The sequence below is a fragment of the Telmatherina bonti genome (assembly GCF_933228915.1).
Source record: "Telmatherina bonti genome assembly, chromosome: 2".
In the NCBI taxonomy this organism is placed as follows: Eukaryota; Metazoa; Chordata; class Actinopteri; order Atheriniformes; family Telmatherinidae; genus Telmatherina; species Telmatherina bonti.
In genome coordinates this window covers 14,801,009-14,827,830 of record NC_136620.1, presented here as the reverse complement: position 1 = coordinate 14,827,830, position 26,822 = coordinate 14,801,009, and the positions used below count along the sequence as shown (strand labels likewise).

Here is a 26,822-nt window from a genome sequence, read left to right as displayed (position 1 = left end):
GCTGTTTTTTCTAGTTTAACTTCTTCTAATCTTAACCTCAAATCAAAAGTGCAAAAACTACCTGACTTTAGTTTTTTGTTTCAGATTTCTAAAAGAATAATGACAAACAAGCTGGTTGTTTATGTGTTGGTTTCTGATTTCATACTGAATATTAAATAAATTAATTACGCATGGACCGACACAGATGTCACTGTTCATTTAGTCCAGGGGGGTCAAACTCCAGTCCTTGAGAGCCGGCATCCGGCAGGTTTTTGTTGTTTCCTTCTACCAACACAGACGATTCAAAATCAAATGGATCCAGCAACTTCTTGTCAATTTATTTATAAATTTCAGTCAGGTGTGTTGGAGCATGGAGAGAACAAAAACCTGCAGGATACCAGCCCTCGAGGACTGTCTTTGACACCTGTGATTTAATCCCTCTGGTTTCGTGGAGGTATGGCATGGAAGCAACCATCTTTGTCCATGAGCCGCGTTTGGGCTCAGCCTGAAAAGATGACACGGGACCCCACTGCTACAACCCTACCACCTCAGTGAGGGGACATGCAGGTCAGGTGCAATGGAAGCTGGGCAGTGGCCAAAAAGATGCTTGGATGCAGAAGCTTGCTCATGACAGGGTCCTCTCTGACGGAGAAGGAGCCTCAGCTAGTGCACAAGGCTGAGTGGTTCTGGCCAGCGATGGTTGGACTCACCTTGACGAACAGTTTGGGCTCTAGAACCAACCTTCCCGAGAAGAGCTGGTTCCCTTCATAGTTTTAGGTTAAGGAATGGTGCCGGTTCCTGAACCTAACTTTGAATCTTCCAGTAATTCACACCAAAAAAAGAGGCTGGATCCAAACCTGAAATATTGGTTCTTAACAGGCACCAAAACACAGGATTCACAGCTAAACCACGAAAGACAGTTCGTCCCCTTACAGCTACCTTATTCAGAGATGGTAACGCAATATGACAGTGTTCTTCTGGCGGCGTTGCCACCTATTTATTCATAAAATACTCATTCTAAGCTACCAGAACGCTTTCATTCAGATACGATTGTGATTAGACTATACCTCAAACACCTTCTACTAATATTATGATTCTGTTCTGCAGCTCAAGGCAGAAATTACTTAAGGAGATCTCAAATGGTCACTGTTACATTTCATTATTAAGGTTTTATTTTTTTTATTATCAACATCACTCTGAAAGATCCATGTTTCTTTTGTTTTGGTTCAACTTCTTTCCACTGGCAAAAAAAAATCACAGTGATGTAAGAAAACGCCACCTACTCCGTAACACGTAAACAAGAGTATGAGTGGAATATAATAATAATAATCTGAAACAGATATCAGACGTAGTTTTTGCACATTTGAACATAAGCTGTGTTTTGTCTTCACAGCCTTGTCTTATTGAACAACAGGATATTAAAAACAAGTAACTGAAATAACTTTATTATGGAACTCCTCTCAGATCAATGGAGAAGACAAATATTTCACACTGAAATTGGAAATAAATTTACATCTCAGAGACACTCAAAGGTTCACCTCTTAGAAGCCGCTCCACCTGTTGGTTTACTGTTCATTTTATGGACATCATAACTTCAAACCTAACAGTTTTCCAGCTCATAATCTGAGATCACATCATTTTCATCGTTTACAATATCAAACATATATCACAAGGACTCATACTCTGTAATCCTGTACATATCCAGCACCAAGTCTTCAGAAACTGCTAATGGAAAAAAAAATCATGGCAGATGTTCATTTCAAGTTTCATAAAGTTCTTCCCTTTATATTTCAGTCAACATGTCATTAAGCTACAAATACCCCGTTTTGTTTAAATTATCATCTGAAAGTGGAGGTACAATGTCCACAAAGTTGATTTGTGTCTGAATAGTCCACATCTTCTTGAAAACGGCTCAGCTTTTTCATCAGTGTCCTCACCAACAGGAGGGTATGAGGTGAAGAGCCATTTAATCCAACTTTAGCTGAACTTGCTCTGCTTTAATATTAACATCCTGATGGATTTAAGCAGCATTCAAACTCCACAAATGAGAGAAATTAGTCTTTTTGATGAGCTGCGGCCAGACATAGTCAATGACAGCCGATTCAAGCTTTAAAGATGGATATGACCCATGCAGTCCGGTTGCTTAAGTCACTGCAGGCGTGGCCAGTACTGTGACATGTCTGCCTCACTTCCTGGAACTTGGACAGGAACCGAGACGCCAGGAGATATCAGACCTGGGGAAAGAGAAATGATGTTTTCAGTAAATAGAAACACAGGTTCACGCCAACACCGCATTTGATCTCATCTATGTTTTCCACACAACGTCACAGTTTATTCATCACTCACACAAACACATGTCCAACATTTACATTAGGGCCCCGCAGATTTATTGGCTAGCCGCTTAAATTGACAGATTACAGTCTTTTCTAAATAATAATTATTAGCTTGATCTGTTACTTGCAGGATGACTTGTCACAATAAATGATCAGTTTATACAGTGGAGGAAACCTTCCCTGTTTCTATACACAGTCCTCTCAGTTAGCAAAATATACTTTTACACTGTGTTCGTTAGCACTAACATTGCTGTTTTATGCTATAGCGTAGCATTAGCTGAAAGCTGAAAAGCTAACAAGTAACTGCAGAAATAATGTGTGTATGAAATATTTGACGGTCCATAACGACCGTACATCGCTGTCAGCCAGATGTTGAGGTGTGATGGTGAGGACCATTGGAACATGAAGGAGAGTGGGTTTATTAAGCTCAGGATTACAGTTTGTCTCACCGACTGTTATGTTGACACATCACTCTTAGTTTTGCTTTGTCAGAAAAAAGGCTGTAAGAGCAACTCACTGTGTGTGTTGCGGTATAAAAATCAGACCGTCATCATTATATATTTTAAATGCAACTCGGTCAAAGATGACGTGCTCTGAAATCTGAGAAATCTGGGAACAGCAACTGGTTTTTATTTTGGTTGATGTGAGTCATGGTCATGAGTCATAGAAAAGAAAATAATGAAGTAACGGAAATGTGATTTAGTGGTAAAAGGCATCAGAGGGTTGCATAAGTATTACTTTGTCAGTAACTTCGCCTTATATGTTTCTAATATACAGCATATGCATATGGCCTAAATCTAAAGAGAAATTCATCAAAACAGCTTTAAGCTGGAGGTTTAATGGTCTGTTGCATGTTTTTGAATTGGAAAACTTAAGGTCAACCTGTATGGATCTTTTGAGAACAATGCTGATTCTAATATTTGGCAGAGAAAAATACAAATAACTGATTAATCGACCGACTATTATCAAAATATATAATGAATAAAATAGCCACTTTTTAGTCCCTTAAATGCACAAGTTTTAAACTCAGTTTTATATATCATATCTGAAATAAAATGCCCTTCATACCAGTCTGATATTTGAAAATGTTGTCAGGTTTTTAGTTTAACCACATGTTTGTTGAACTGAGTGTGATTAACAAGTGATGAAGTCTGACAGAAAAAAAAAGTGTTTTCATTACAGTGTGAGAACATGTCTTCAGTGCAGGCCGACCCAAGGACAACAATGTGCTGTAATGCCCAGAGGTGCCATAAAGTAAAAGTCCTGTCCGACTGCTGTTTCAACCAGTCACTAAACCAGCTGAATAATGAGCTCAGCTCCACTGCAGGTAGATGAGCCGGTTCATGAAAACACCTGTTCTAAATGCACAGTTAGATCCAAATGCATAGCAGGACTTTTACTTTATGGCACCTGGATCGTACACTTTTGGTAAAGCCATACCTGTTGAAGATGTTGCAGATGATGTCATAGACTGGCTGCTTATGTGCGGCTGGATGTGTGGAGGAGTGTATGTCTCATAACTTCTGCCATTCACAGTGGGACTGGTGGGCAGCATGCAGGAGTAAGAGGTCTGGTTGGAGGCCTAAAAACACACATGAACACCATCATTCAGTAAATCTGCAGTTTAATCCCTCAAAACAAGACCTCAGAGTTTGAAGAAGCTTCTTCAGGCATCAGTCACAATCTGTCCACTCAAAAAAATGACTACCTCAGCAACTGTAATTTTTTTTACTTTTTTTTTTTTTAAACTTTTTTTTTTGCATTTTATTGTCACTAGATTAAAAATTAACATATATATTTGAAATTATCCATCCATCCATCCATCTTCTACTGATAATATGAAGTCAGCTTACAGGGACAGCAGCTTAAACAGAGAAGCCCAGACTTCCCTCCCCCAAGGAGTACCCAGGCCAGCTGAGAGACCTAGTCCCTTCAGGGTGTCCTGCATCACCTCTGAACCTCCTTGCAGTGAGATATGCCCACTGCATGCAATGCCCAGAAAAAATTCCCATAAAAGGTCATGACATTTAGGGTTTTGTGCAAACATGCAGCCATCGGTGACACCGACAAGCACAAATATGTTGATGTTAAAGGAATGGATCTATTGAAGCGATGCTGTTTGGAAGACCAGCATCATTCTCGACAGCCATTTGTTCTTGAACGAATGAAATGGACGAAAAACAGTTACATTTTTCCCCTGAGGGAAATGATAACATTAAGATGAGACCTTCAAAACTTTACTATTTATTGGAAAATAACAAAATGTGATTTATCAAATGTTCTTCAGAGGAAGAAGTACAGACAAGATGATGCATGACAATCATCATCTTCCTCCTCACTTGGCATGCTGCTGGACTCATACAGAATATGGACCAGAACTTTCCTGAAAGCTTCTTACCTGCACAGGTAGGCTGGCAGCCATGCTAAAGCTGGGCATCACTGGTAGGCTGTAACTGTTGGACAGAACCGGATCGGATCTTCCTAGCATGGATCCTGAAGTAAAGGACACTGAGAAGGAAAAGACAACAATGGTTCAGCAGAGTGAATACTGCCACCATCTCCCAAATATGAGTGGCTGCAGGAGAGAAATCAATACTTCACATGAACAGTTATCTCCAGTTTTTTCTGCAGTTTCGGTCTATGTAGAGTTTACCAAGTGCAGCATTGCATTATATATGAAGATCAGAAGTTAACAGTGAGACCAAACGGATCAGTGAGAACATCTGGCCACATTCACATAGTCTTTGTTTATGTTATCTCTGTTTCAGAGCTTCAAACCAACTCTAGAACAAATCAGATTTCTCTCAACACAAACAGAAGTTCTGCTGCTGCTCTCTCTGATGTCAGCGTATGTTGTAGTCGAGCGTCGTCAGCAGTACCGGGTGTAGTTGGTTGTGGTAGAGGCTGATAAGCAGTGGTGCTGAAGCTGCTGCTGATGGGAATGTGGCTGGAGGTGTTGGAGGCTTGTCGACGTTGATTCCTCAGCTTTTCCTCTCGTCTCCACTTTGCTCGTCTGTTTGAAAACCAAACCTGCACAGGGTGGAAGGATGGGTTCGTGTTTTGGGAGGTCTATTAAAAAATGACATATAATACCTTCTTTATGAGCATCTGAATTTAGGGCCACCTTATTTAGTTTCGGTCCATTTATCAGAAAATGTCTGAATATCTATTCAGATGTGGAGAATAAATCTATAAAGTTCGATAACTTCCTCCACCTGTAGCTCCACCTTCAACTTCTGATAATGCACCATTAATTGAACATCCTGTAATTATAAAGTTTAGGCTTTTTCTTTCTATTTTTTTTAATAAGATCTCCATTGAAATCAATTTTATTCTAATTTTAATTAATAAATAAACACATAAATTAGTAAATATTCCATAGAATAAATAAACATGCCAATGAAATCCCCTAAAAATTGAAACAAAGCATATTTTTAAATTGTTAACTTTTTTTTATTAAGGACATTTGTATTTGATGTTTTGTTTTTTATTTTAAGTTGTTACATTTGAATAAAGGGGAGTTGTTTGGCTCCTATATATATAGTTTTATTGTCTCTCCCACCTTAATGCAATCCAGTCTCATTTTTAGCAATAAATAAATAAAAACAGCATTATGAAATAAAGTGTCATCAGACATATGTGTTGAGCATTGAAAATGTTTACATTTTCATATTTTATTTTGTATTTATTCAATTAACACATTATTAATTTATTAAAAAATGTTTCTCCACAGGCTGGGTCTCATCATTGGTTTTACAGTCGACTGAACTGAAGAAATAAATTAAGATGATGTTGATCTTTGTTTAATACTTTATATCCCAATAAGGGAATCTGACCTTTTATTGGCATTTTCAATTGATTCACCATTTTGAAATGATACCTTCTGGTTTTGTTAAACTCTCCATATATATCTGCTATTTCAGTCTGATGTGTTTCAGGTGTGTTACAGCAGAGACTCTTCCAACACTTGCAGGACTGTTGCAAGTTGCAAAATGTCAGATTTTTTATGTGACATGAGCAATAACTTTGTTGTTTGTGTATACATTAAAAATAATTTAATTTCATAGACTGTCTTTGCACTGAAGGGTTAATTTTGCCAGCCGTAAAAGTATCACTATTGGTATTAATTATATTGTGTCTTCATTTACTTTGTATGAAATCGATACACCACATGCTCATCACACACCACTACTTCATCCAGGTCACAGCATCGTCACATCTGACGCAGGGTTGAGGGGAAAAGTGATCTCCGTCCCCGACTGTTCTGTTATTCCAACAGCTGCTCTTTGCTTTTTATGTTCACTGTTTATGATCACCTTGTGATAAATGGAGCTTATTTATGTTCTTATTTCTGTTCCACAGTGAAAGGGGGAAAAACAAATTTTTATGTTTTTATCTCTGGATCTTTTCTATAAGTGGGTACCATTTCAGAGACAACTCTCCTCACATATCTGAGAAAACTTGGAAAACACCCGGCTTACCTGTATTCTGGCTTCAGGAAGGTCAATTTTGTTGGCAAGACGCTCACGAGCAAACACATCTGGATAGTGAGTCCGTTCAAACTCTGAAAATGAAACAAAGAACTTATGTCAAATGTAAATGTCTATATGTCTAGCCTTGGATGAGCTGGCTTGAACCTTGAATTTCACCTCAGGGATCAATAAAGTATCTTTGATTTGATTTGATAAAGATGTTTCTGGAATATTGAAGAGCTTCATGATCTCCCTGCTTCTTACCTGATCAACCTGACACACACATTTACAGCAGATGTGTTTGTGGTGACACCTCAAACTGAGCTGATCTGATGTGGTGACATGGAAACGCTGCAGAGAGCTGACTGGTCAGAGGGGATCATCCCCTGTGTGTGTAAACACGTCTGAAGCAGCACGCACACTGATACACTTCCTGCTCCAGAAAGTCTTTATAAACACAGTTTCCACCAGAAATCATGGATTTCTTATTTGTGTCACAAATTTAAACACTTACACACATACTCTCTCTCACACACACACACACACACACACACACACACACACATATTACCATGATCTCATTGAGGGAGTACCATCTGTACAGAAAAAGTACACACATACTGTACTAAACCACAAGCTGAGACAGTCCAAGCAGTACTGGGAGCTTTCTAGCACATAATTTGCAAAAACAGAAAAATCTGTTCCTTCTTTCCAGGTGGCAAGAACACGGACAGACTGGCTTTACTGGGCATTTTTCCTGGCCAACAGTTTATTTAGTAGTTTAACTGGTGCATCAAACTGAGTAGATAATTGGTCTAACAAGCACTGAATACTGGTTGTTCTACACAACACCTCCTGTCACTGTGGTCCCTGTGCCTGAGTAAAACATCCATCCGGATAGTCAGAACAGAAGCATCCTGACTACCAGCCCATGAAACACGTTGATCTGTGGTCATTCATTATTTTGTTAAGTGACACCAGGATGAACCAATAAGATCCTCAAACCTTCCTGATTCATCCCAGAGGATGCCGCTTCCTGTCAGAACTGAGGAAAGGAGGCGCAGAGGAGCAGCAGAGACACTGGAAAGGTTTTTTTTTAAAAAAAAAAAAAGGTGCTATGAAATGTCCAAATATGATTGACATGTTCACCACAGCAGGACCTTCATCAGCTGTTGTGGGTGATGATGACTATGGTGGAAGCTGTGATGATTAGTGTTGATAATGCTTCAATAAAACAGCTGTTTTATTTCATATTAATTTGTCTTCTTATGTTTATTTACTAACTGATGGTGTCAGTGTTTCCAGCTGGTTAGCTGCTTGTGCTTACTGGTTAAATTTAGTTCTTTCATGTCTTCCTACACTAACATCATGCTTTGGGTCAGAATGTATTAGAGGTAGCTTCTGTGTATTTATGGACAATATATAGATATAAAATACTTTATTGGATTGCTTATTACATAAATAAACAAACAAACAAACAAATAAATAAATAAATAAATCCATTTAATCTTTAGTTAAACCTGGCAGAGACATCATGTCTAGAAGAAACATGTAGGTGTCCGTGATCATATATGGGCAGGTCTGGGCCAAATTACCAGGCCTCACTTCTGTCCCAGTCAACCCACAGGCAAGGATCTGAACCAAGCTGCTTAAAGGTGGAGTATGTAAGATTTTCAATATTTTCAAAATAAATTAACTAATAAAATAATTACAATCATAATTAGAAAGTTTTTTTAACATGTAGGTTCCAGTCTGTTCATATTTGATGCGTTATTAAATTACATGTTTAATTAATGACAAATGACAAAAAGCACTTTTTTTTTACTGGTAGGCAAACATTTAAGAAGGGTCTTTGTCATTAATTAAACTTGTAATTTAATAACACATCAAATATGGACAAACTGGAACCTACATGTTTAAAAAAAAAACTATCTAATTATGATTGTAGTTATTTTTTAGTTAAATTTTTTTTTTTTTTTTTATATTGTAAATCTAACATACTCCACCTTTAAGGCTTGGTTATTTCATACTTTGTGGGGATTTACATCAGAAGGCTCCCCTAAACTATTCATTCATTCTTGTTGAATCTTACAGAAAACACAACTTTCTGCTTTAACCACACCCATTTAACATTTCCAACCAATCAAACAATTGTCCTTTAATGCTGCATGAGAACATAGTTCTGCTCAGATGATGTGAAGAGAACAAGCAAGAACTCTCAAACCAGGGCGGCAACAAACAAAATCCTTTTGTTCTTTGGGGGAATGTGATGACTTAACAGGCTTAAAATATCACAAATGTTGACTTATTTTATTTTTTAGGGTAAGACATAAATTTTTCAGACTCATTATAATAAAAATGAAGAAAAATGCATGGAGAATAAGTCAGAATAGATCCACACACACATCATGGCAGAATTGTGAATACAGACTGTTTACCCTTGATAAGAACATTTTAAAATCTGTTTTCCACAGTTTTTTGGTTCATTGTGTGTTAAAACCAAATATATGTACAACTAAAGAGCCTATAAGTCCTGGGGTTAGACAATGTGTGAGTACAATACCTTTCTCCAAAGCTTCTATTTGATCCTGTGTGAATGATGTTCTGTTCCTCTGCAGCTTCCTCTTCAGCTGAAGCCTCATCTGAGTCTCCTCTGAGTCTTCCCCATTGGAGCTCACTGATATGTTATTCTCTCCTCCCTCTGCCTGCCCACAGTCTACATGCAGAAGAGAAGGAAGAGCAGATAGAAACAGGAAGGACAGCGACAAACATATGTGATTTTATATCACCGTTAACGCTTCATTTCATTAACAAGACTCCTGACCTTTTTACAATAATGTGATGAATCAAAGACACAACTGTTCGGTCAAAGCAGCAGACACATTTGCTGGTTAAAGGCAGAAGAATGGCCTCACACTGACTGGGAAACTGGAAACATGCTCTCGCATTGGACTGCTCTCAGATACAGTTTCAACCAACTGGTAAAATACAAGAGTTAAATATGGATTTCTCTTTAATGATCACCTATAAAATCGACAAAAGCCAAAAATCTTTTAGATTTGATTTGATTTCACTTTTTAAAAAAAATAAAAAATAAAAATGGGAAATATGCACGACAAAGTTGTTTGATTTTCCATCAGAGGCCCCATTTGCTGTGTTGTAGTCTCATATGCTGCAGCTCCACCTCCATCACCCTGGGACTACAGCAGAGAAACAAAGCCATGCTCTTCTGGCTTGGCGGCTGCCTCCCCATCGGCCTGCGACATGTTTGAGCGTGTGTGCTTGTGTGTGTGAGCAGAGGAGGGAGAGGGGCGTCTGCTTTCATTTGCCTCTGTTTCTGCCTGACTGACTGTGACACTGAGCAATGGCTTCATTCTGTTTTGCAGCCTCTGTCTGTTGGGGATAATGAATAATTAGGCTAGCACCACAAAAAACATGAGTACCACAGGGAGCAGGAGTCAAGCCTCCGTCTGCTCAGAGATCTCATGTCTGACATCTCCACTCTGAGGCGTATTCCAGCTCTTATGCATGGTTTCAGTTATTACACTGGCCACTCCACAAACTACTGTGCATCTGAACATGAAACTCTACATCCGCTAAAATCTGTCTGCTATCACTTTCAATTGAATTTAATTAAAAAACATGTTGTTTCTCCCAAAGGGGCAAATTGTACGGCATGAGGAGTAGTCTGATAAAGGAAAACAAAAAACTACACAACAATAATAGTCGAACGGCAGCAAAGATACTAAAAGCTGCACACGTGATATGATTATTTGGGTTGTAGAAAGAAGTTGATGAAGCGCTCATTTGTCTCAGAGGACGGATGAGCAAACACCTGCAGCCCTTAATAAACATCTGGATTTACTGAACATGAACTGGGTCGCAAAATTGAATCATTAACGAAAACTGGTCTAGTTCTAAGTAAATGCTTTCTTCTGAATGTACAAAGGTAAATGGCTGGTGTTTCACTGTCCTGTCAGCTCATTTTTTAGGGGATAATTTTTCTTTAGACTTAATTTTTATCTCATGCTCTTGTTTTTGGTTTGAGAAAAACAGAAATTGTCTCAGCAAGATACGTCACAGTCACTTAATTTCACAATTAATTGTGGTATTGCATGATTAATGGATAGTAAAGACCATTTTATATTATCATTTTCTATGAAGATTACGTCTAAGTTTTATTGGTAGATCAGTACACAGAACAAAAAACAAAGGTACAGAAACATCCATACTTGGTTACTTGTTTTCATCCTCTGTTAGAAAAGAACAGCATTGGAACACTTATTGCCTCAAAAAACAGATTTAATCATCTTTTTAGGATTTCTTTGATTATGGGAAAACTAAACTGAACTGAGGACACATTTTCAGTGCACTGCTCTGCAAAAGAACTTAGTTTAATTATAGATATTTTCTCCTGTTTATTTATTCCCAATGTTCCAGTATTATTTCTGTGTCAAACAGCAGCTTTTCTGCTGAAGGACAACTGGAAGTCAAAGCTAGCCAGATGTTTTCCCTCTGTTTTTAAATTCTCTACTCACATTAAAAAGAAAGTTTCAAACTATTTTTATCATGTCGTTTTCAGAAAGAAGCCAACCAAGTCCAGGAAGAGATTCTGTTTCCATCGGTTTTCTCTGAGAAAAATCCAGAGTAAGGATTTATTTATTATTTAAGCAGCAGACAATATTATTTTGTTAAGTTTCAAAAGATAGAAATAAATAAAACTTATAGATCAGTAAGGAACATTAATGTGATTTTACACATTTATGATATTTGGAAATTAATAATGAATAATTCCCACAATCATTTCTCTAACAATCATCTTTAGCAGATGTTTTAACGTGATATCCCTGCTATCAGCAGTGTTGTACTGAAAGTATTGTTAGAAGTAAGCTCAGATGGGCATTTTGATACACTTGAGTTACCGTAATACTTCAATTCTCACTTGTCAAAATACTGGATTACATACTATTTTAGACATTGTGGAAAAACATTCATAATTTGTTTTCACTTACGAGACTTTTAGGCAACAAAAAGTGTCAGATATGTCATTCATGTCATCTGTGTCACATGTTTGAGGTACCATTATCAGATATCATATTGATCCTGTTTGTTTAAGTGACTATGTATCTATATTTTACTGGTTTGGCGCTGATCAGAGTTCTGTACTTGGACAAGTGCGGGTTCTAGAGCACTATGTTCTTTCACTTTAAGAAAAGTAATTCAGTTTGTAGTCTAATTATTTTTTATAATTTTAAAAAGTTTTTCCTTTATTTTTATTTAATTCACTCATTGATACATTTTATTACATTTTTATGAGGATTTTGTAGAAATATTTGCCCTTCAATTAAAGATAGTAAGCCACAGTGTACAATTCATCATTTTCCATTAAAGAGAAACAAAATAGTATCGGTTTTTTTGAAAACCTGTACACTACTGGTCTCATATGAACATCGCCCATCTCTAATAGTAGGACGATTACAAGTGTGAGTGAATGTCTTACCCGTGGTAGAGATGGTTGTTCCAGCATACCACCCTGAGCGTCCTCCCCAGCTGCTTTGTACATTCAGCATCTTGAGTTTGTCAAACATCCCTTCAGCTCCCACCGAGCCTATCTGCTGTTTGTCACTGACCAAATTTCTCAGCACTCGGTTTATAGAAGAGACCTGTAGACGAAGACAACAGCATGAAGAAATGTTCTTGGTTAATAAGGTAACAGGTCAGTCAAATTTAAATAAAGAGCAACATCAGTGTCTCAGTCCGATGCTGCATCCGTATAACAGATTAAATTTATGTCTGTGATGATTTGTAAAAATTATATTTATATCAACTTATGTTCCTCTTCCAAACTAACATGTTTCATCAGGTCCTTTAAAAACAGCTGTACCTGCTAAAACAAGCCATTTAAACAGTATTTCCCATCAGAGCTCTGCTACAACTTACCAGTTCGTTATACCTCTGCCACACGCATGTTACCATGACAATATAAAGGGAATGACCTCATGTCCTAATGATCACAGCTCTCTGAGGTATTTCGACTAGTTAATTATTTTCTACCTGAGTGCGCCCACATAGCCTGAGCTGCCAGATGTTTTTCAGGAGGTAAAATGCTTCTAACTCGTCTCCATTTGTCTACAGGTTACGTCTGTCATTACCAAAGCTCCACAGCAGACATTGCCGTCTGTACATGTGTTTCTTTTTTAAAGAAAAATGAGCTGTTCTTGCCACATCCTTACTGAAATCAGCATGTTTACCTAAGTGTAATGTTCCCATCAGAGCCAGAGCCAAAATATACCTGAAACTTTGCTGAACAATCACTTTCACTTCACATTTAGGAGTCAGTGTAAAAATGTGTTTTCAGGATCCATGACTTTTATCTGATAGCTCTTATCTAATCCCCCAGGATGTGACTAAAGTGTGATGAGTGCTTTCATGACCAGGGATGAGTAATAATGAATTACATTTACTTGAGAAACTTTTTTTTTTTTTTAAAGTACTTTTAAGGGTATTTTGTATGACCATACTTTTTGCTTTTATTTGAATAAATGTCTGAAAAAGAACATTTCTTACTCCTCTACATTGGACAACACTTGACTTCTAACTTTACCTATTAAAGTAGATAGGCTTTGTTTTTGCCAGACAAAATGGTTACATTATATCTCCTCTATGAGTCTATGACCAATCAGACGTAGGAACAATCATCATGACTGTGTTTCACTAACCAAACACAGCCATGCAGATGCATGACCATATAAACAAACCATACCTAGCAGATAAGCATAAAGATTTTAAAAAAAAATGCCAGCAAACCTATGATGACTTTCACTTAAACTGATCTAAAATGTCTTTTTTTCTGTTTAGATGGATCCTTGCTGGGTTACAGAAGCCCCGTCCTTCATTTTGACCCTTTTTAAAAAATTTTTTTTTAACTTTTTAACATTTTGTTAAATACTGTACAAGCTAATCATTTAACTATATATATTCTTTTATGACGGACTGCCTTCGCATTAGCTACCAACTATTACCAATTACAAATGGTCAAGATGGTTTTGGAAACCACCTCCATGTATGTAATGTCTGTGTGTAATATCTGAGGCTGATTAGAAAACATGAACTTTTCAGCTGTTTTGTTTAATGTAGCATTGTTAGCTAAGCTAGCGGCTAAGAAATGTAGGTTTCTGAAATTTTTTCTGTTTTTTTAAGTATCTACAGAAGCATGTTAATGACAGTAGTTTGTCACATTATGTAATATTTTTGTCTGTCAGTGTAGGTAATTTTTAACCTACTGCATAAATCACAGTCGAACAGCTCTGGATTAGAAAAGGTTATTTTTTATAAGTAATGTAATTTTTAAGCAACACTACTTGTGCACAATTTGGCTACTCTGCCAACCTCTGCCTGTCTCTGACTAAAAGTTCAAGTATTCATAAATAAAAAACAGATTCAGCCTGTGTATAATCTGTTTCTGGCAGATGAGACTTTACCAGTATTTCTTATCAGATAATATCAGACTCCATGTGGTGACAAAGGAAGCTGTCAGCTAAATGACATCAGGAAGTTCTTACACTGGGGATGTTGTCGTTGGTGCAGACTCCCTCTGCGAGCAGCCGATCTCTGATCTCCCAGGCAAAAATGGATGGACACTCTCTCTTGTATAGGGCGATCTTTCCCACCACCTCTGGGGTGGCCACCCGGGGTTTACTTCCTCCGATGGCTCGAGGGCGGATCGAGCCTGTCTCGTAATAGCGGCCCAGGATCTTACTCACGCAGCCATTAGACACCTGGACACAAACACAGCACACGTTTGATCATGATAGATATTACAGATGAAACACTTGCTGAGAACAGGTGCTGAGAAGCTGCACATTTGACAGAAGTGGACAAAGCTTGACCCAGTATAACCATGGTGACATCAGCGTAACACTTCAGTGGTGAAAATTCACAGCAAATCTATATTAATTTAAAAAAGTCCTGCTGGAAATTAAATTTCCTTTATATAAATAGAAAGAAGTAATTTACTAACACGGAACCTGGTTAAATTAAAGTAAAATAACCTTTTAAAAACATCCAAGTATGTCAAATAGACAATAGTGATGTCTGCTTGTTGCTAAGACTGGGTGATTTTTCATTATACCAGTTCTAGTGGTGGTTCAGAGCCAGGTCCAAACTTAAAACCACTTCTATCTGAGTGCGTCAACAAACCTCTGAGTCCTAAGTCAAAAACTGGTGGTACTGGTGGAATCGCTTACATCATGGCCGGGGGGCAGGGGTTATAGAGACCACCTGTACAGCTAAATGTTAAGACCACCATGACAAACGTTTTATAAGTCGGATCGTTTATCGGTGCATGCCATTTTCAGTTCATATTCAGACATAAACTGTTGGTTTGGTCCAGTGCACTGCTTTATAAATGAGATCGCTAATCAGTTTATCAACATAGACATGCACTTTAATAGTCAGCTGGAGTTTATAGATCCTTTTGAAGCATCATGTACTCCCACCATCCTCTTTATCAGGTTCATCTTTTCATCTTCCTGTTAACACAAATATCTAATCAGCCAATCACATGGCAGCAGCCCAATGCATTTCGCCATGTAGACATGGTCATGATGACTTTCTGAAGTTCAAACTGAGCATCAGAATGAGGGAGAAAGGAGATTTAAGTGTCTTTGAAGGCAACATGTTTTTTTAACTGAGTATTTCAGAAACTACTGATCTACAATCACCACTAGTGTTTATAGAAAATGATCTGAAAGACAAAATATCCAGTGAGCAGGAGTTGTCTGGACCAAAATGTCTTGTTGATGTCAGAGATTAGAGGAGAATGGGCAGTCTGGTTGGAGATGACAGCAAGACAACAGGAAGTCAAATAAGCGCTGGTTCCACCCAAGGTATGCAGAAAACCATCTCTAAACGCACAACGCAACCAACGTAAAGCAGATGGTCTGCAGCAGCAGAAGACCACACCAAATACCTCTCCTGTCAGCTTGGAGGCTAAATTCACACAGACTCATCAAACTGGACAGCAGATGATGAAAAAACATCTTTCCTATTTGTGAAGGGTCAGATGTGCTGGAGGAAAATTTAATGTGACGTAATGACATTCGTCTGTGTTGGCTGGCTGTAAAAAACTATGTCAGCTCTTAACTTTGAACCGACTCTGACAGCCGCCCTGAACCAGAACAGGAACCTCTGATCTGAAAGGTGTAGCCTTGTTGGGTATGACAATGAAACTGGAGCGTGTCATCAGTGGTCTCCACTTATAAACAGCAACAGCATTCACATAATTTCTGCCATTATTCCTTCTGGATGAAAATGCAGCTCACACACTGCAGCATTCATGTACCTGGTTCTGTAACAACTCACCGTACCTGTAGTATTCTGGATATGTCGCATGGTCGAGCTCCACTATGAGCGAGTTCCACGATCTTCTGCCTGGTGGAGTCAGGTAGAGGTCTTCCATTTACAAACACTCCTCCAAGCTGGTTTACTCCACTGTGACCTGCAAACACACACATATATAAAGGTTTACAAGCATCAGTCTGCATGTGGAAGGAAGCAAAAGAACAATGAAAACATCCCAAATCTTTATGTATTTCCACAAAATGCTTTTCTTTTTTCTTTTTCCTGATGTTATTAGCTGACTTAGGAGTTCCTCCTCTTCCCTGTGGCACTGGGGCCGATGTTCTTTATGCCATGTTTTACTGTATATGCTTTAGAAAGCCCTGGTGACTGTCCAGTGAGTGTAAAACCTGTATAGATTTTCAGTGTATTTAATCAAACCTGTTTGTTTATTCAAACATGACATTTTGAGATCCCACAGCTGTGATCATTATGCATGTTACCATGCAAAGTTAAAACATTATGAACACTGTCGCCAACATGTTCCTTCTCACAGTAACTCAGATTGTACTAGAGTTTGTTACAATCTGGGCCACAAGTATCTGCTACAGTAACCTATAAAAGGAAATTTCTGGATTTTTTTGCACTGATTTAAAACATGTCTCAGCAAATGTTTTGGAAAGTCAGATGGATAGGTATGATTTTCTTTTGATCAGAATAACACCAATATGAGAACACTTTCATGGTTGTGATTCCCATCATGTAACATCAATGGTGCCCAGAAGAAAATATGAGGGTGCTTGTGTGCTTATTGCTATGAACATGACTCAACTCAATCTGTTGGTTTCCTTATATAGGCTATTATGAATTGGCCTTCATTATGTTTTCCCCTCTGTCTGTAAAGCGTCTTGAGATGGCATTGCCGTGATTTGACGCTATATAAATAAAGTTGAATTGAATTGAATTAAAGTATATCAGTAGACAGTAGCAAAAGATAGTTTCTGGTTCTACCAGATCTCAGCATCACTCTTCTACCATTGTATGAGATCAACTAGCAAAATTTAGTAGAAATCTCCAGTGAATTGGTTTGAATCCTACTTGAAATAAGGGCGCTAATCTGTCTCAGTAAATACAAATCTACTCAAACCAAGGTGACAAGTGCAGTTCCTCAAGGCTCCATGTTAGGCCCCCTGTTTTTAAGCTTCTACATTCAAGTTCCACCAACATATGACAAAGTTTCTCATTTCTTTGCTAAACCCACGTTTACAGCTAAAACCCTACATAAAGTTATCTACACAAGCTTCTGCGGTTTATATCGTCTTCGTGAAGGTCACTTGTTCAAAAACACATTATTTTAGCTTTTTTTCAGTAGAGGAGAGTCTAACCTGAACATATTTCTAAATGGATCAAACAGCAGTTTATCAGGTGTTTCAGAAATAGGGATTAACATGTCATGTAAAATGCATAAAACTGTTAATTGAAGCAGTTCAAACTGATCCTCTGATTGTATTGATCCAGAGCTTTTTGACTTAAATATACAAAGGAACCTTGAAAATCCTGACACTTGCAGGATCAATGGCCCCCTCTAAATGTGTGTGATGCTACAGATCTGCCATGTGACAGCAGCAGACTGCAACACTCTGAGGGTTAAGTAGAGATTTTCAATCAATCAATTGTCTATTGTTTGTTAATGGCTGTGGAGGGTGGTGTCTGTGTGTGTGTGTATGTGTGTGTGTGTGGGGGGGGGGGGGGGGTTAAGGGGGAAACATACTGCAGATTTATAAACCTCTCAACGGGGTATTAATAACACACACCCACACACATATACACACACAGTGTGAATAATGAAATGGGTCAATTTTTCAGTGGAGCTCTAACAGAAGTTACAGAGCAGTGATGACACTGAAAATGATGATGATTCCTCTCTTCATCACCGGGTGCCATCAAATCAGCACATTTAGAGTGAAAATCTCACCAGTGTTCAGGGAAATTATGATGAATTAATTGTAATAAACTATAAACACAATATGATTAATGATGCAATAATATAATAAAACATAGGGGTGGGAAAATCAAATTGAATAATCGAAAATCAGGATTTTTTGCTTTACAATTTAAAAATAGATTTTTTTTTTTGGTTAAAAAATCTTTTTTTTTTATTCAAATAAAGAAAAGTAATCCATTATAAAAAAAATGTAGTCATTTTTATTGTTTTTATTGATTTTGTTACTTGTCTTCTTTGGCATTATATAGCAGCAGAATTATGATCTGGCTACTGTGTTGTTTTTTCCCAATTGAAATCAAGAAAAATGAATAGCAAAAAAAAGTTTTATACATTTTTTTTTGTTTTTCATATACAAAAATAAGCAATATAGGAGAATTGTGAGAATCGCAATTTAAATCAAATCGGCACCTCAAAAATTGGAATCGAATTGTGACAAAAGTATATGGTCACAGCCCTAATTAATAAATAATATATTAACATAAATCATAATGAATTATTAAAATATTACATAGAAAATGAATCCAATGTGGTTCAAACAAGGCCTCTAAATGAATATCCACAAACCCATAAGTAAAGGTCATAAATAATTTTTTGTGGGAATAAATAAAGTCCAGTTCTGCTGAATGAAGCAAATATTTCTCCTCCCAGTACTACCATTACATTTCCCATGACCAATATTCCATGTCATTTGGTTGCGTCTTGCTTACCAGATGCTGCCTGAACAAAGTGCAGCAGCTAAATGAGGGAAGAAATTTAAAGTAAGTGATATGTGGAGTGAAAAACAGAAATGTGGAAGTGGTTAATTGGTGGACAAAAAGAAGGCTCATTACAGGAAAAGAAAGGAGGTGTAGGAGGAAGCAGGAGACAGAGTGGCACCGTGTAATTTTCTTCCCTTACACTTTATGTTTCTAATATATTTTGATGGTACACTAATTTAAATCGGTACACCGTGTCACACACCAGCAACTGGATTTCAACATGCATGGCCATTTTGAATGCAGAGGATGACTGATTCATTAAACAAACCCCAAGAGGACATTATCAGAGGAAAAGAAGCAAAGAAAAAGAAAGGAACAGAGAGTCAAAGTATGACTGACTTTGACTGACTGGAGAGATCTCAGAGAAGAGAGGATGACATTGACATTGTGCCCACCACAACGAGACAATCTGACAAAGTCCAGTAATAGTTTACAGTTTAAAGCCTACTTTTTCCAATTTTTTCAGAGAAACGTTTTCTATTCTGTTTTTTGTTATTTTCATGAAAATCTAAACACATTTAAAGAAATTGTCAAATAGCAAGTCAAGAGCCCTAGTAGCTTTTTATGAACTTATCTAAAGCATCTGTTCAGGTTAGCCAAGTGTTCCACTATGGTTCCTCTTTGGCTAGCCACAATGGGCACATCGGGGGGGCAACTTAAGGTTTGGTGTCTTGCTGAAGGACACTTTGGCACATAGTCAGGGGAGGCCTGGAATTGAACTCCCAGCTTCTGGGTTGCAAGCCAGCTGCTCTTCCACCTGAGCTACAGCGCCAGTTGTGACCAGATAATAGTGAAATAATCTATGCTGAGCGTCTGTGTGAAATATGATCAATGTTGCTGAAGGTATTCCTCATAATATCAATGTATGGGTTATTTCACAAACTCATCTTGGTCTTAGTTTGTCTGTATTAATCAGAAAGTGTGATTATTGGATGAAATTATGTGGCTGAATTTGATGTTCATAAATGACGTATCTTATTTTCTGTTGAATCTATCACAGCTGATATCAGCTGGATCTATTTTTAAGTGTTGACATAAATATTCTATGCCTAATCTGTTTCAGTGTGAGGGACGTTTGCATTATTTAAACTAAATCTTATAAAGTTAAAGTTCAGTTGATAAATACTTTGCCTAGTCTGTTAGTATGTCCTGGCGCTGGGATTGTCCACTGCCTATCCCCTCTCTACATGCTAACACTTGTTCTGATTAAGAAAATCTCCATGGACAGTGTGAGAGCAGAGAGAAGCCCAGTGCATCATGGGATGTCCCACAGTTGTCTCGGCCTGTAGCAACGCAACACAACACCTCTGTAATAAACCGTCCTTCAGTGTTCCAAACTGTGCATTTAATTACTCTTTTAATTTGCATTATTTTCTCCTAAATAAAACAAGAAACAGCTAAATAGCAACTGGAAATTCTCATTGACTTCAGGAATCTACCACATTGGCCTCTGATATAAATAATGTACTGATTGAATTTATTTATTGAATCAATATTGAATATCACATTATAGTGAATTTCCCACTGGATTAAATGTTCCTTTGGGGATTAATAAAAAAATTTGTCATTAAAAAAAAGCTGTGTGCTTTAGTTGTGGAGGAGCATCATTACAGAAGTGAACAGCTTTGTATCTGCCGTCAGACTTCACATGACTGAGGTTTCCCTCTCAGATCATTAACCACCAACCATCTGCAGGTTAGACAACTGCTGTTCTGACCAGGAGAACAGTAATAAATGTCTGCAGTTTATCCATGAAGGACAGATAGAAAACATACACTCTTTCAGCATGAGAGTCAGATGAAGCTGGAGCTCACAGTCTAGTCCTGCAATCATTGATTTAATTAGCAATTAACCAAAAAAAAAGATCGTTCAGCTAAAGAATGAGATGCTCTTCCATACAGATGGCTGAGGGTGGAGGCAACAGACACCCCCTCCCTCCCTTCCTTTGGATAACCTGGAGTTTACCTTCCAGTAAATCTCACTCAGGACTTCATATTCAGCTGCTCACAGCAGGATGGTTCAAACCTCTCCTGTTCCTGGATCATGATAAGACCAGGATCTGTCCTTTCACTCACATATAAAACTGGTTTCTAGGACCACCTTCTTTGATCTTCATAATATCCCCAAAATGAGGAACATACTGTGTCAGAGTCATGTAGTAAAACTAGTACATGGGTACTACATCCAGATTAAATTCCCAATAATTGTTCTGTTCCAGAAATGTTCTGAAAAGTCTCCACCTGATCCAAATTGCTGCAGCAAGAGTTCTGATGTGGATTATCAACAGAGGTCCCAGTTCTCCAGTTTAATCTTCACTGGCTCCCAGTTCAATCAAGAATAAAATGTAAAATGATTCTCCGCACATAGAAAGCTCTTAGTGACCGAGACCCACGGGATCCCTCTCTCTGGAACCAGCTCCCAGTTTGGCTTCAGGAAGCAGACCCTGACCGGCTTCAAGATCAGTGTTTCAGCTTCCCTTTTGGTTAAACATTATAGTAAGGTGAATCATCTCATTAGCTGCGCTACTATTGGCCGAGAGAGCTGCGGAACATCCCATGATGCTCCTCTCTGCTCTCATGTAGAAATATCTGACGTTGTTTTCATTAATTTGTGTTTCTCTTATTTTCTTTTGCAGCATATAATCATGGCTTACAGCGACGTTGAATCATATTTGAAACTGCTGACTAAGGCTAAATGTAAATACCATCAGATTGTAATTCACGTCGGCAGCAACAACACCCGGTTACGCCAATCAGAGGTCACTAAAATTAATGTTGCTTCAGTGTGTAACTTTGCCAAGAGCATGTCGGACTCCGTAGTTTTCTCTGAGTTGGATCCTCCAATTCAATCTGTTGGTTTCCTTATAGAGGCTATTGTGAATTGGCTTTCATTATGTTTTTTTTTCTCTGTCTGTAAAGCGTCTTGAGATGGCATTGACGCTATATAAATAAAGTTGAATTGAATTGAATTGAATTGAATTGAATTGAATTGAATTGAATTGAATTGAATTGAACTGATGCTTGTTGACTCCACTTTATCTTTTCCACACCCAGTTGATCCTGCTGGATATCCAACCTTGGTTCTGGTTGTGACAGAGCTTTTTCTCTTCACTGTCTCCTCATGCAGCTCAAGATGGAGGATTAACAGAAGACTTGAACCAATCTGTTGGTTTTCTTAGCATTTTTATATTGGACTAATGTGGATGATATGATTAATTTGTTACAATTGGATTATAATTGGACTGTGCCTGTAAAAAGTGCTGTATAAATAAAGCTGAACTGAGTGGAATTAAGTTATCTGTGGAGGTTGTGTGTGTGTGTGTCTCCTCCTGCGGCTGCACATCGCTGCTTTGCTTTGTTGAGTCGCTGTTTCACTGCAGAAATGTTAATCATCTCCCTCAGGAACACACCGGCTCACACACAATTAATACTCAGACATATGGAGTCAATTTAGCGAGGTCTCACACCCACGCACAAACACACCAACGCACATGAGCACACATACATGCCCACATACAAGCATGCATATGCACACACACACACACACACACACACACACACACACACACACACACACACACACACACACAGCAGTTGGACCTCTGGGAGCGGTTCAGCAGCTTCCCTTTAAATCAGCTCATCCACACACAAGCAGGCTTCAATTAACTCTCACAGTGTGAGAATCCTCTTTTCCAACACAAAGTACCACACAGACCCACTAAAGTACCACACAGACCCACTAAAGAACCACACAGACCCACTAAAGAACCACACAGACCTACTAAAGTACCACACAGACCCACTAAAGAACCACACAGACCTACTACAGTACCACACAGACCCACAAAAGTACCACACAGACCCACTAAAGAACCACACAGACCTACTAAAGTACCACACAGACCCACTAAAGAACCACACAGACCCACTAAAGAACCACACAGACCTACTAAAGAACCACACAGACCTACTAAAGTACCACACAGACCCACTAAAGAACCACACAGACCCACTAAAGAACCACACAGACCCACTAAAGTACCACACAGACCCACTAAAGAACCACACAGACCTACTAAAGAACCACACAGACCCACTAAAGTACCACACAGACCCACTAAAGAACCACACAGACCTACTAAAGAACCACACAGACCTACTAAAGTACCACACAGACCCACTAAAGAACCACACAGACCCACTAAAGAACCACACAGACCTACTACAGTACCACACAGACCCACTAAAGAACCACACAGACCCACTAAAGAACCACACAGACCCACTAAAGTACCACACAGACCCACTAAAGAACCACACAGACCCACTAAAGTACCACACAGACCTACTAAAGTACCACACAGACCCACTAAAGTACCACACAGACCCACTAAAGTACCACACAGACCCACTAAAGAACCACACAGACACACTAAAGTACCACACAGACACACTAAAGAACCACACAGACCCACTAAAGTACCACACAGACCCACTAAAGAACCACACAGACCCACTAAAGAACCACACAGACCCACTAAAGTACCACACAGACCCACTAAAGAACCACACAGACCCACTAAAGTACCACACAGACCCACTAAAGTACCACACAGACCCACTAAAGTACCACACAGACCCACTAAAGAACCACACAGACCCACTAAAGAACCACACAGACCTACTAAAGAACCACACAGACCTACTAAAGTACCACACAGACCCACTAAAGAACCACACAGACCCACTACAGTACCACACAGACCCACTAAAGTACCACACAGACCTACTACAGTACCACACAGACCCACTAAAGTACCACACAGACCCACTAAAGAACCACACAGACCCACTAAAGAACCACACAGACCTACTAAAGAACCACACAGACCTACTAAAGTACCACACAGACCTACTAAAGTACCACACAGACCCACTAAAGTACCACACAGACCTACTACAGTACCACACAGACCCACTAAAGTACCACACAGACCCACTAAAGAACCACACAGACCCACTAAAGTACCACACAGACCTACTACAGTACCACACAGACCCACTAAAGTACCACACAGACCCACTAAAGTACCACACAGACCCACTAAAGTACCACACAGACCTACTAAAGAACCACACAGACCTACTAAAGTACCACACAGACCCACTAAAGAACCACACAGACCCACTACAGTACCACACAGACCCACTAAAGTACCACACAGACCTACTACAGTACCACACAGACCCACTAAAGTACCACACAGACCCACTAAAGTACCACACAGACCCACTAAAGAACCACACAGACCCACTAAAGAACCACACAGACCTACTAAAGAACCACACAGACCTACTAAAGTACCACACAGACCTACTAAAGTACCACACAGACCCACTAAAGTACCACACAGACCTACTAAAGTACCACACAGACCCACTAAAGAACCACACAGACCCACTAAAGTACCACACAGACCCACTAAAGAACCACACAGACCTACTACAGTACCACACAGACCCACTAAAGAACCACACAGACACACTAAAGTACCACACAGACCCACTAAAGAACCACACAGACCCACTAAAGAACCACACAGACCCACTAAAGTACCACACAGACCCACTAAAGAACCACACAGACCCACTAAAGTACCACACAGACCCACACAGAAGCGCCACTGAGGTAAAGACAGACACAACCAACACATCAGTACAGTACCACACAGACACTTGACAGAACCTAGACAGATCTAAGGAGAACATCCACAAAACCAGAACCTCTGCAGAGATACCTTTCACTCTGGTTGGAATTTAAGTATAGTTTTTGGGGAAACCATTAAGGAAAGGTTGGTTCCACCTGCTGGGATGAGCAGTAATCCGTTGCTGTGGTTACAGTAGTAACAGACCGCAGTTTTTGCTCATGGACCATGAAAGATTGTTCAGAACTCACAATAAACCTTCACATATTTATTTCTGATTTTCACCTGTTAAAAGTGGAACTATTGTTTTCCATGTTGTCTGTATAAACAGGAACTTCCTCACATAAATGATCAGATCCGGAAAGCTGTTGTTGATTTCTGACAACCAGCGCAGCATCTTTCCATGATATGAAGGCAAAGCGGACGTTCGGTCTGCTGCAGAGCTGGAAGGGAAAGCCTGCGTTAACTTCTAACCACAAACAACAGAAGATTATAATTATTTTCAACAGTTGTTTTTTGTGGTTCACTCATTTGTTCATATGGTGACAGATCGGGAGAGGATGCTGTAGCGTGACCGATGCACTAATGGAACCGCAGCTTCATCTTCTGATGACCCGACAAATGAATATTGGTGGTCACCTTCACCGGCTCGGCTCTAATGTGGAATTACAGCTGATTAAATGGGCTGTGGCGCTAAACCGCAGCCTGACAGGAAACTGACGGAAGACAAAAAGCTGCGTCGTCGAGGAGCATCAGGTGAGACGGGACAGATGCAGCAGTGCATTGTGGGACAGATTCATGTCAGAGACCAGAAAAGAGCTAGGGCACAGTGAGAAAAGGAACACACACACACCTTTACTGAGAGTAGGTGTGGCTGAAATAATTTAAACATGACTACAGATGTATCATAGAAGAAAGATATGTTTATGGTGGCAACATTTAGTGAAATAGGATGAGATAACAAAGCTTCTGGAAGGAATTTTGATCCAAAATAAGCACAGCTTTCACATTTAATGCCCCTTTCTGCCAACAATGACACACACCTGTCACAGGAGTATACACAGACTGATCTCTGTTAAACTAAGAACCGCTTTATGATATGACCAGTATTTTCTAACGTTGTGTGTTTTGTTGATCTTACTTGTTGAGCAGCAGAAATAGAACCAGAACCAATAATAAAAGAATAAATATGAGGAGAGACTCACTGTTCTGCATGATGGAGGCCACGCCGCTCTCCCAGCTGGGCTGACTTCTGTAATCTGTAGAAACACATAAATATTACTTCCCAGCTTTAGTTTTACAGCGTCCAGCACACAAAAAACACACACCTGCAGGGAACAACATGCAGAGAAAGACAAACTAACTGGTCTGTGTTTCACTTCCATTTGTTCATAGGGAAGAAAACCTTTCTGTTTTCATATAGAAGAAGAAGCTCCTGAACTGCAATTGATCCACAAGGAACAGAGACTTGGATTGTGGACACAATCAGAGCAGCATTAGTGTGTAACTGTGGAGGTTTTAGTTTGTCAGGTCATGAAAACCAACTGTCTGTTTCATTCAGGAAACACTGAAAGTAAAAGTTGTTCAAACCAAAGTCAGCAGCTGCAGCGCTGCGGGGAGGAACTCTGTTCTGCAGGATGAACTACAGCATTTCAGCTAAATATCACAACCATGTTCACAATAATAATAATAATAATAATAATAATAATAATAATAATAATAATAATAATAATGTTATTATTATTATTATTATATATTTTCATGAGTAATAAAATAAAACGTCAGTTTTGTAAAGGGTTTCTGTTAAGACAAATTCCTGTCACAGAACCAGGTTCAGATTTCTGAAGGAAAGGTGGAAAACTGCAATGATTGTGGGAGATATTAAATGAGTGTTTCTGTTTATTGAGGATTATAATGGTTTTCAACACGATGTGGGCTTGTCATAGACATGACATGGAGATAAAAAGTTAAAAATGAACAAAAACGTGACTTTTCAAAAGATGTCTGTCCAGGGTCCTGGTCCACCAGGATAACATGGGTGGGAAATGGATCGACAAAAAATGTATGTTTTTTTGTTGTTTGTTTGGTCAATGTTTTTTTTTTGTTTGTTTTTTAATATTTCTATGATTTAGTTCTCCTGTTTAGATTGTAAATTTGGCAAATGTACTGATCATCTGTGTCCTTTTTTCTGCCTCTTCAGTTCCAGGTAGTTTCTGATGTTTCTAAAATCTC

The 26,822-nt window shown here is 38.8% G+C and overlaps 1 protein-coding gene across 1 annotated transcript in view; it reads right to left on the bottom strand.

Moving 5' to 3' along the window:
* Positions 1–2,127: 2,127 nt before the first annotated feature.
* Positions 2,128–26,822, bottom strand: part of LOC306768095 (paired box protein Pax-6-like) — a gene marked incomplete at both ends in the record, with an annotated part of 53,829 nt that continues 29,134 nt past the window's right edge. The window contains 10 exons of the mRNA XM_079256328.1: positions 2,128–2,213; positions 3,753–3,894; positions 4,711–4,820; positions 5,192–5,342; positions 6,794–6,876; positions 9,348–9,500; positions 12,285–12,447; positions 14,347–14,562; positions 16,153–16,283; positions 25,796–25,849. Coding sequence (XP_079112454.1) covers positions 2,128–2,213; positions 3,753–3,894; positions 4,711–4,820; positions 5,192–5,342; positions 6,794–6,876; positions 9,348–9,500; positions 12,285–12,447; positions 14,347–14,562; positions 16,153–16,283; positions 25,796–25,849 — 1,289 coding nt within the window. The remainder of the gene's footprint in view (positions 2,214–3,752; positions 3,895–4,710; positions 4,821–5,191; positions 5,343–6,793; positions 6,877–9,347; positions 9,501–12,284; positions 12,448–14,346; positions 14,563–16,152; positions 16,284–25,795; positions 25,850–26,822) is intronic.